Source organism: Coffea arabica, chromosome 6c, assembly GCF_036785885.1.
Source record: "Coffea arabica cultivar ET-39 chromosome 6c, Coffea Arabica ET-39 HiFi, whole genome shotgun sequence".
NCBI classification, from domain to species: Eukaryota; Viridiplantae; Streptophyta; class Magnoliopsida; order Gentianales; family Rubiaceae; genus Coffea; species Coffea arabica.
In genome coordinates this window covers 22,402,356-22,414,250 of record NC_092320.1, presented here as the reverse complement: position 1 = coordinate 22,414,250, position 11,895 = coordinate 22,402,356, and the positions used below count along the sequence as shown (strand labels likewise).

The 11,895-nt window shown below is 34.9% G+C and overlaps 1 protein-coding gene across 4 annotated transcripts; it reads right to left on the bottom strand.

Annotated features, from left to right (window-relative positions):
• Positions 1-1,689: 1,689 nt before the first annotated feature.
• Positions 1,690-10,282, bottom strand: LOC113691802 (endoribonuclease Dicer homolog 2-like). 4 transcript variants are annotated; one of them, XM_027210103.2, is made up of 10 exons: positions 10,029-10,282; positions 9,325-9,382; positions 8,913-9,184; positions 8,408-8,808; positions 8,192-8,295; positions 6,995-7,191; positions 4,386-4,595; positions 3,324-3,737; positions 2,279-2,557; positions 1,690-2,138 (listed from the first exon to the last, which is right to left on the bottom strand). In XM_027210103.2, the coding sequence occupies exons 2-10, from the start codon at positions 9,359-9,361 to the stop codon at positions 1,767-1,769; spliced, it is 2,286 nt and encodes a 761-aa protein (XP_027065904.2). In that variant the 5' UTR covers positions 9,362-9,382; positions 10,029-10,282; the 3' UTR covers positions 1,690-1,766. The 4 variants fall into 4 exon arrangements, with proteins under 4 accessions (XP_027065904.2, XP_027065903.2, XP_071909402.1 ...); XM_027210102.2 differs by having other exon boundaries at positions 9,325-9,379; positions 10,029-10,281; XM_072053301.1 differs by lacking the exon at positions 9,325-9,382 and having other exon boundaries at positions 10,029-10,280.
• Positions 10,283-11,895: the final 1,613 nt, after the last annotated feature.

Below are 11,895 nucleotides of genomic sequence, written 5' to 3'. Positions count from 1 at the left end.
TGTTTTCTTCCATCTTTTAATTTTGTTTTTGTCCATTAAATTGAAAAAAGTTCAAAAAGAATTATTTTTTAACCCAAATTATTTAATGTTACAACCACTCACTTTTATCTCATTTTTTGTTTCTTATCAAGTTTACATTTCTATTTTCTATTTTTTTAAATTGCAATCTCTAAAACGTAAATTAAAATTTAAGTTCACAATATCTAAATTCTCATAGACGTGAATTTTGTATAATTTCAAAATATTGTGATATTTTTGGGTTGGATTTATATATAATTGAAATTGAGATGAAATTTATTTGTTTTAACTTATAATTTAAAAATTTTATTTTTAAAAAATCCAAGTTATTAAAAAATAGTAAACCTTTCATCATATAAAGTATTAAATTAATCCATTACATGTCTTATTTTGTACATATATATATTTATATAAATAAATTTTTAAAAAATTCATTGAACCGAGGTTGAACCGGTCCGACCGGTTGAACCTCGACCCTTTCACTTCACCGGTTCAATGAACGGTCCGGTTTTTAAAACATTGCTGATGGGCTGCCTCTTTTATGCTAATGAAAAAATTGATGGTTACATTAGAGGATAAGCTAGTCATTTTGCGTCCACAAACAGTATTTAAGATGCTGATGCACCACGCACCAATTACATAAAAAGAGGGTACAGTAGTCATGTTATGCTAAAGTCCCCATTAGGGCTATAGATGAATGGAACCCTTAACTAATAGTTTAGCCTTGATTCCAGTTCGATTTTCAATGAACTTGAGGTCGAATTCAAATAAGAATTAACATTCATTTATAGTATCAAATTGAGTTCAAACTTGCAGATACTCGGCTCATTAAGGCTCAATTCGATTCCAATAATTTTTGATATTTTTTATTTAAAATATCAGTTTGTAACAATTTAATATTAAAATTGAAAGATTAAATAAAATTTTGAGCCCTCGAATTGAGCTTGAACGCATCGAATATTAAATCGAATAGATGTCGAGTTTAGATTTTGAGCTCGTATAAGATTCGAGTTCAAACTCAAAACTTTGAATGGAACTCGAACTGTGAAAAGTTTGATTCAATTCGATTCATGTACAACCCTAGTTCCCATCACAAAATTGTAAATTAGTTTAACCTATTGCACTATCATACTTGTCATTCCTTAACTACGCCTAAAAGTAAAATCCAAACTCCATTTATATATGCATATGAATCAAAGAGTTTGGCTAACTGGTGCCCCGGGCCAATCAAAAGGGTTTCATGTGCTAATTTTTTAGTAAAAATAAATTAATTTGAGAAAGTGTATTATATGCAGGGGTACAATAAGTCTGAATGTATGTATTTACATCACATCTTTCTCGAATTTCAATTGTACCTTCAGTTGTCATCTTTGGTCTAATTTAATTTTGCTTTTCTTTTTAACCATAACCACACGACCGAAAAACAGAACTTCTGCGGGGAATATGTACTCTCTGCCTCTCACGTTTTCCACTGAAATCCTTTGTCATCATTAATTTGAGAGGTTTGTAATAAGTTTCCTTTGCAATTAGTCACATTCAGATTTCGTGATTTTGTTTGCAAAAATTTTGTTCCAAATTATAATTTACCAGTACCGTTACAGAGTACTATGATGGAAACCGTGAAGGCGACAAAAACACCAACAATCTGAATCACCTTTCCGATGATGATGATGACGATAAGCAAGTTTATTAATTTTTTTTTTTGGAATAAAAACATCATCAGGATCTTATATGATCCAGCCATAAGGCTATCTGACTTGTCTGATATCACAAGACAGGCGAGGTTGTATGTGGCTCCCCCCGGCGTCATAATTTTTCTTTAGCATCTCCAGAATTCTCATGGATGCTATTTTTTCTGCTGTCTTCTTGTTTGCTGCAGTTAGTCCACAAACATAAATGGCACCATTTGCATTAACCTCAAGCTTGCCATCCTCCTCCTTCTTGACAAAGTTCTCCTTCTCACACAATTCCTTCAGTTCCCTCCCAGGTTGTAGCTTTAGTGTCTCAGGGGTAACCAGAGGCTCAAGAAGTGGCTTTATGCTTTGAAATACAACCTCTTTGTCATATCCAGAATCAACGTATATAGCCCCGGCAAGAGATTCTATAATATCTGCAAGAATCTGAAAAATATGAGGTTGTTAGCAACTAAATAGTCAAAGAAACATCAAAAAAAATTAGCTTATGATATCATAAGCAACACTGTGCCAGAGCTAAAATAATAAAGATTGTTTTTTATTTTACATCAAAGATGGAGGATTACCTTGATTACCGGCTCTGACTCCCACCCAGAAGTCGAGTCTTGTGATGATTGCTTAAAATTTTTAACAATAGCGAGAATGCGCGGCTTCAGGTGTTGTGAATCGTGTAGTAGAATGTGCTGATGAAGTCCAGCTTTAATTGCAGCTCGTGCATAGCAGTCATTGTTCACAGAAGCTGACCTTAAATCTGTTAATAATCGAGAAGACAAATTGGGATGCTCATTATGGAGGTGCATGGTGATGAGATAATCCAGCACCGCATCCCCAAGAAATTCTAGACGCTGCAAATTCCATTGAAATGGGAACATAGGTAAACATGAAAGATCCACAATAATATCTTTACTAGAAGGCATGCCAGTGATATCTTCTGCAGTATGGAACTATTGACAAATTCAAACTAGTGCATGATATAAGGATCATGTAAGCAATCTAGCCATTGAAGAACCAGAGCATGCAAACCCCTCCTATGTAAATTTTCCCAACAGACATAGTTTTGCACTTAATCAAGTAATCGTGTGCGGAAAGACATATATCTCCAGGGCTATTATCAACTAAACAAGTAATAATCTGGTGGCTCCGAAATACATATGGTAATTCAAATAGACTCGAATGATCTGGCGAACCTGTAAGTAACTAATCAATTCGACCAAAAAAGTACAACTAATACCACTTCTTGTAGTATGAAATATGGCACTAGACTTCAAAAAGCTGATCTCTGCAAGCAAATAATATCACCATACACATCAAACAGCTTCTCTTTTGGTGCAATATATATATGTTGAACCACTAAAATGAATACTGGGAAAAATACTAAAGCCGGACGAGCAACCAAAAAGATATTTCAGTAGATGAGATTTAAGTGCTTCACAATTTTGCAGGAAATCAAAGCTTGACATAACAAAAAAACATGCCTATGCACAATCAAGTTGAGAAAATAAAACAGAGGAAATACTGAAGACATTCCCAACAAGATCATAAATTGTTCAAAAAACAAGTAGAATGGTTTACCGTTATAACAACATGAGAAAAAGCAAGGGCAGAGATTACCTTATAGCATCTGGGGTTCTCAGGTCGCTTGTATGAACCATGAGTAAGTGCTTCAACAAGGAGAGAAGCATCATGGAATGAGTATTGATTCAATAGCGTCTCGAAAAATCTGAGATCGACCACCTCCCCTGGATTTGCAGGGAGTGGCCTTATGTAAGGCACATAAATAGAGTCAACTTCAATACCGAGCCACTCCATAAACGCTAAGGCTGCTATTTCACTGGTAGAGCAAAGGAATACACCAATGAGGGCCTCAATTACATCAGCAACGGTCTTCATTTCAATCATCCTCTTCTTCCTGTCATAAATAGTTCTGCTAGGTGAAAGCTGCTCTTTCTCCAGTGTGTAGGTTCTAGAGTTATCACCAGGTATGATCCATGTTTTAGGATCAAAACGATCAATGCGGATAAAGCCCTAAAGTCGAAAACTGAAATCCGATGAGCAAATAGAACAGTTTGTGTATATTGCTCAAGGCAATTGTTGAGATGCCTTGAATTAGATCTTCGATCCAATACTCAAGTCATAAAGCAAAACAAATATTACTGTAAGCTGAAGAAACTTCATGAGAGTAAACTGAATTGATCAAGTATGTATAATAAATTGAGTTGACTGTTGAGGTCGTCTTGATCTAGTAGCTAAGGTTGAGATCCACGAATTAAAGGCCTTGGGTTCAATTCCCGTCTGCCCCCCTCCCCACCCCTCTCCTACTGAAAAAAAATTGAGTTGACTAATTTGGCAATTCTGTTTTGGGGTGCTCTCCATGAAAAAGTTTAAATACACCAATTGTGATGTTTTGATGATGCAATTACAATATGCCTCCAACCTTCAATCCCCACTTTTGATCCATCCCAACTATTCAAGTTATCAGTATAGTTTCTTTTCTTTTAGACAGTCTGAAAGTAAGTGCAGTTAATATTCAATTTCTTAATCTACCTAAAATTTCTGCATATCTCTTCCTTGTCTAGACTTTCGTTTCGACCTCTCTTCCTGAGAGTCTCTCTTGCGAAAAGTTCATAATGGACACTACAATAAAACAGTAACTTAAAAAAAGAAAAAAGTTACCGGTATCTTCTTATGGCATCCTAGCTTGCATAGTGCTTTGTTGGAGATGATTTTTTTCCTGTCCTCCGTAAGAAGACCTATGTTGTGATTTTGATGTCTCTTGAATAGTTGTTGACTCACAGCATATTTCAAAAAGGAGTCTCCAAGGGTTGCCAATGGTGTCAAATTCAAATTCTCTTGACAATTTTTAGTCGTAATTGCTTCCACGACCTAAAAGCAGAAATACATTAGCACAGAGAAATCTGTTGAAATTCTCTTCAATAGTGCGAGTCTACCAGATTTGTCAAGAATATTTGACTATAAAATGGACGGTAAATTAGTTCCAAAACAAAAAATATAGACGTAAATGTGCATATGTTAGTTTCAAAATATTTATGAGGCAACTCCTAGCTACTACTTTCAACTTTGGGTCCTTTGCGGACAAGCCAATGAAGAAAAAAGAACAAAAAGCTGGTAAGAATGCTTTTCATAAAGATTGAGACATTAAAACTGAACTTCAGGTTTTAAAGTATCTACCAGCTTGCTTTAATTTACAACTAATGCTAGTACACTCAAATATTTATGTAGGTTTGATGGACAAATAACCTCATCTTGTTCTGTTACCTTTGACAAGCTAGGCTGTGCATAGCTTATGGTTAAAATTAGGACAAATTACATTTTATCCTCCTGTGGTTTAGCGTTTTTTTACATAATCCCCTTATAATTTCAAAAACTATACATAACTCCCTCATGGTTTGGATTAAGGTGTCAAAGTGACGGAAATGATCATTCATAACGGAATCACCTAAATTGTCAAAACAACCCTTATGTAAAGTTGAAAATTATTTATTAACCAAGGAGAGTTATGTGTATATTTTGAAAACCATAAGGGGGTTATATGGTAAAATATTAAATCATAAGGGGGTAATATGGTAAAATATAAAAATCATATGGGGTTAATGTGTCATGTATTTATAAGGGTAATTTTGACATTTTTAGAAGTTCCGTTACGAATGACTATTTCTGTCACTTTGACACTTTAATCAAAATCATGAGGGGATTATATATAGTTTTTGAAACTATAAGGGGGTTATGTAAAAAAATACTAAACCACATAAAGGTAAACAGGAATTTGCCCTTAAAATTAAAAAGCCTGCTGTAATGCAATACAGATTCTACCTATAAGATCAAACCTTTGACTTTCCATTCTAACAGCTGTTTTTGGCAGCAGTTTTCTAAAATAAGCTCATGCCTATCCGTGTAAACTAGTTAGAGGAATTATCAATCTATATCCAGTACAAAAAAATAACCATAGCATTATTTGTTGAATCACATTGAAGCAAGCTTGCAACACAGTTGTGTTTTACTATGATTAAGTTATAGGAAGATGGGAACAGAGAACAAGAAAGGAAATGAGAAGGAAACTTTTCATTTTTTGGCTTGAGTGAAGAATAAAGTAAATAAAAAGAGTGTAGAAACCAAATTCTTCTCCCTTTGGGCCCCTACCACAGTTACATAGTCTAGCCATGAGCAAAGCAGATCAAAGTTTGGTGAAACTGTTCCCTTGCTAGTGCAGTCTATGTTTCTTATATAGAGGTTCTTATGCTTTGCAGTAATGAATCAATGGTTTTGCAGAAACTTCTCTTCGAATTAGTTTGCCGTTAAGCTAAGAAGGTTGGATTTAGCTGCAATTGTATACGAGTAATGCAGAGCAAGGTATTATGAACTATTCCAGGTTATAATTTGTTCACCTATGTTCATACTTGAATCTGTGGTCCATAATGTGAGACATATGATGGCTTCATGGAGGAATGTCATCCTTTCATCCTTAACAAGGATCATTGGGACTGGTATTGGAATGAAGGAATTCCAAACAGCTGTTTTCTAGTAATTTTTATTGGGTTTTATATTGGAAATGAAGATACTCCTTCACAGATAGATAGCTAGCATATCGAAAATGTATGTTAGGGAGCTATGTTCTCTGCAACTCATTTGCAACATATTAATAAATGTTTCTATGTATCGCCCAAAAAAAAAAAAAAAAAAAGATTCGTGAAACCCTTTGCTGTACCCTTTGCTATTGTTTTTAGTCTGCTCCAGTTAAAGGCAATGTTTTGAAAATCGGATTGGACCAATCGGTTCGTCCAACTGAACTGTAAACCGGCCATGCTTCCAACTAGTTCAATTAAAAACTCAAAGAATTAATTGAATCAAAAAAAATCGGGAGGTTCAACCGATTTTATTAAGTATTTATTTTTTAAAATAAATATTTTAGTTTTATTCAAAATATTTAATTCTAAAATGAATAAAAAATTATTAAACTTTTAAACAGGGGTCGAACCGTGAACCGAAAGGTTTTTCGGTTCACTCCCCGGTCTGAGTTTAAAAACATTGGTTAAAGGGGAGGAAATGGGGCTTAAGCCCTCATTGTATGATGTAAAGCTCTAACCAACTCAGCTTGTTCATTGCATGACAGAAAACTTTTCTTTGTTCAAGCATGGAAGGATCTCAAGGTAAGTTTTCCACTAGTCCTAATATGACAAGCACACAAGAAAAATAACATAAAATAAAATGAGAGACCATCTTAGTATAGTTTCTAAGCCATATATAGTTGTAGTTGGAGGATAAACCTTGATCCTCGGAATCATATCATTTTGCGTGCAGTGGTCCACGAGCATTCTTTTCAAGTTGCCAGCTATTAAGAAGGACTCTATCCGGTGCATGATAGATGGAGCATATGAGAAGGAGAGAATTGAGGCACTGGATATAGGAGACATGATCACTTCACAAAGTTCTGGAGGCAAATCAACTGGTGCATTTCTTGAGCCTACAAGGGTTGTAAAAGAAAAAGGTCACCAACCATAAGAAATTTGCAACATTGAGCAATTTGTTATCCATAATTGTAGCAACATAAAGGGAAAAAGAGAACAGAGATACTGAACCGCCGGAAAATAACAGATGGAGTATACCGCATATAATCTGTATGAGTATGAACAGTTAAACAGAGAACTCAAACGTCCTCTGAATCAGTAGTTTAAACCCAAATATGGTTGGAATGATGGATGGTTAGCCAAGTGAACCAATCAAATCAATTAAACCCAAAAGTGCACCTTTGAGTCAGTAGATTAATGGGTTTCTATCCAATATTCACAATCATTTTTACCAAAATATTTAAAAACAATAGGAAGTGATGTATCTTTGATGATTGTGAATATAATTAGATTCCGTACCAGACAATTCTATGACAATTCATCATCTGAATCAACCATATATCAAGATATTCTGCATAAAAATCATACTATCTATTTTCCATTTGAACTACCCTGTCATTGTAGTCAGATGCTTTTAACCAGTTGAACTAGTATCCAAGAACAGGGTAGAAGCCCCAGGGAACATCAAAACAATAAAGAACAGGAGCTGTATAACACCAGGGCATATTCAACTTCCTTAGTCATATCAATGCAATTATAACAGATTTAGGGTGAGAAAACTAAGAACTCAATCTATAAAATTTAGATACAAAAACAAAAGCTTTGACGAAATTGAATGAAAGAATGTTCTTTAGGAAATCAGCAACATCTTTAAACCTCAACAAGCATCATCTCCATCTGCAAATAGAGTAACAAAAGGAAGCGGGGTTCCAAACTCTCTTTGTTGCAGTAAGTTTTGAAAGATGTATACAGGGTAATAGCCTTTACTTAACCCTTAGATTGAGATTATAGACTACAAAATTTGTGCTTTACAAGTTCCTTTAAGGTACTTCAGTAAACCGAAAACAAGTACAAACGTAGAGCCAAATCTGAAACGTAGCTAAATGATTCACCAACCTTTTGTCTTTTGATTCCTACATCCCAGAAGATAGTTCTGCACCGTAAACAGAAGCTGTCCACTAAGAAATGGTTCTCCCACGAAGCGCAATGTGATCCCATGCCTACAATGACATTTTATCACACACAACCTTGACGTCAGCCTACAATATTTGCATACGAAATTTTCTTTTACATACCGTTTTGCAAAGTTTGCTTTATATCTTTTATACATACCATTTTCTTTTCCGCTTTAGCAATGAATTGCTGTTCAAATCATCCAAAATGCCAGTAGTGCAATACATGATACCATCATGAGGAGTCACTACCAAAGAATTCTGCAATGTGCAGCTGCAGATCAATCCATTGACTGTGTGCACGTAGCGACCTTGAACTCTGTTAGAACAACAATCCATATGCTTATCTGAAATGTTTTCCTGAGGAAATAGAACAGAACTAACACACGTCCAATCAATTGATGGATTTTCATGCAGGCCTGTAGATGGAATCAGAAGATAATCAAAGACGTCACGTTGACTGTTTTGATTTAATCCACTCAATGCTTCCTGCAGCTTATTCTGATTGTGATCAAGGAGTAGCCTTAAAAGTGTAACTTGAAACTTCTGGCAAAGAAGAACCTGGCAAAAGAGATGTCGCATGATCAAAATAGGACTAAATTCTCTGTCTAATACTTAATATGTGATAGGAAAATTATTCTGGCATTGTCATTTTATATATTTACCTCTTCAGACGTTAGTTTAATATGTCTAACATATTTCATTCGTATCTTTAAGTTGCCTCTGTCAACATCTAACTCAAAAGTCAATGTCTCATCATCAAATTCAAGCCTAGATCTTGTAGCAAGCAAAATATCGTGGGGCATGGTATCACAACTAAAACCAGGCTCAAGAGCAATCAGGTAGCAGTGATATAATATCTCAGAATCATTCCCAGGACGACCAACCAATTCCCAAGGGACATAGTGCTTCTGTTCCTCCTCATATGCTTGATCACCTATTCATTCAGATGAAGCGAATTATTAAAAGAACAGAAAAAAACTGGTAACAACTATAAAACTAATAAGAAAAACAAAGAACTGTTATTCCTTTTTTTTTTTGGTAAATTAATAAGAAGGAAATGTACTCAAAACTTACACTGCTTTAGAGCCTCTACATTGTCCTCAACTACCATGGCTCCGTTTGGATTCACCTGCTTTTCAAAAATTATTTTTTCAAATACTCTAAAAATTTTTTAAAAGTACTCTAACTTTTTTTAAAAAAAATTTAAAAGGTACCTCAAAATAGATTCCAAAAACTGCTTCAAAAACACCACAAAAAACATTTATGGCAAAAATTTTTGAAAAACTCTGCTGTAGTAAAAAACCACCTTTAAAAACAAATAATCCAAATGGAATTCATTGGTTTCTTTTGTTCTCTCTATTTCAAAAAAAGGGATTGTGTCAGAACCCTGAACAGAATTTAAGTAAAAAAGAATTTGATTTCAACAATTGAGAATCTAAAGCAGCTGCTTTTGCCTGAACAGTAAGAAGGACTAATCAAACTTACACCATGATTTCTAATATGTTATTTTCACACTCTAATCTAAGAACAACAAAGACATGAATATCCCTTAATACGACTAAGGGATAAAGTTATGAATACCCCTTAATACAACTAAGCAGAGACCTCTTTCGATAGAGTAGCAAGGATTCAATTTAGAAACTCAGAGAAGCTACACAAAAGAAAGGGTACAAGTATAAAGCAGAAAAATTGATTAACTAACATCATATCTTTCATGCAGCGAATTATTAAGAGAAGCAAAAGAACTAATAAACTTGGTAACGAGGAAAGCTTCTTACAGTAGTACAAAAACCTCAGTGCAGATACACAATTCGCAATGATCAGAGGCCAGAGGGAGAAATGAAAGGATTTTTATAGGCTTGTTTGGCTTTGGCAGCAAGGAAGATACAGTGAGAGAAACACTAAACATTGGGGCTAAAAGACCTCTAATAAAAAGTCACTTTGTTTTGGTCTTGAAAGTGAAATGGGGAGACTTCAGCTTGACTTTTGCATTTGTCCAGCACTTCAGCTTGTCGAGAGGAACTTCACAGGACACTTCCCAAGGCTGTAACCGTAAGAGATTGTTTGTATTTCTTTGAGGTCTAGATTCTACCATATTCTCAAACGTTATTGAGGATTTTCACACTTGAGGGTGATATCTGACCAACTGCCTAACTTTTTTTTTTTTTTTTTTTTTTTAATTTTCATTCCCCCTCCCTAATCCCTCAGCCAAGTTCGAACCTGGTCTGCCAGGTGAGGCATGAAGCAATTGGCCAACATTTGTGTGCCCAACCAATGCCAATAAGATTTTCACTGTTTCACATTTCTTAAGTGCTGCTCTGTATCATTGCATAGCTGTGTTCTATTATTATTTAATCAAACGGTTTGGTTAACCGGTGTCCCGTGTCAATTGAGAGGGTTGCATGTATTAATTTTTTAAAACAAATGTGAATTAATTTGAGAAAGCATTTTAAATACAAGGATATAATAAATATGGTGTGTATTTTTACATGATAATCTCAGTATATAATTTAAATATACTAACGAGTGCTTCGAAGCACTCGCTGAAAAGGGATCCTTAAATCCAAAAATTAGCCTTGGGTTGAATATAATTAGTGGGGAATCTTAAGATGGATTACTTTAAGCAGGGATTGAATCTTGTTATTTTCATGTGAATTTGACCGTATTTATTCGCACACCCTTTCTCCAATGTTCCTCAACCACTTTTTTGGGCAGTGACATGTTCCTGGAAGACCATGACTGGATTCCATTTTTATGTTAAACGTGGACGAGCTCTTCTCCAATCGCAATTTGTACTGAAATCAACCCTTTTGTAATAAATTCTCGACTTGCCAAAATAATTTGGCTAAAACTTGAGAGGTTATTCGATATTGCCATGAATAATTTCACCGAATAAGTAAAAAATGGTCACCATCGTACGTTGCCAAATTAGTTCTCTTAGGTCCAATTGAGTTTTGCTTTTCTTTTTTTAATCATAATCACAAAAAACGATCAAAAAAGAAATTTTCTGTGTGGAATGTATACTCTCTGCCTCTCACGTTTTCCACTGAAATTCTTTTGTCATCATTAATTTTTGAGGTTTGTAACAAGTTTCCTTTGCAATTAGTAACATTTTGCGAAAATTTGTTCCAATGTAGTTTACCAAATGTTGTTACAAAAGACAATCACGGAAAATCGTGAAGGCGACATATAAATACCAACAGATCTGAATCTCCTGGATTGATCCACATACTTTTTTGAAAAGTAATTTTTTTTCAAAAAATTTTTATTTTTTATAAAAATATTTCTCAATTACTTTCTTACCTCGCAAAGACTCGAGGTAGAGATGAGGACCTATTGGCTTGTTCTGCTTTGGCAGCAAGGAAGATACGTGGAAGTTAGCTTATAGTGGGGCTAAAATACCACTAATGACTAATGAGTCCTTTTGTCTAGATCTTGAAAGTGAGAGGAATAGACTTTTGCTTGATTTTTGCTTTTGTCCAGCACTTCAGCAAGTGGAGAGGAACTTCGGAAGACATTTCCTAAGGCTGCAGTAGGATGTAAGCCAGCCGAACCACTGTCGAGTAGCTCGTGAATAGTTTGGTCAATAATTTGGTTTGAACTCGGTCAAATCGAGTTTGAGCCGAGTCTCGAGTCACTCGAATA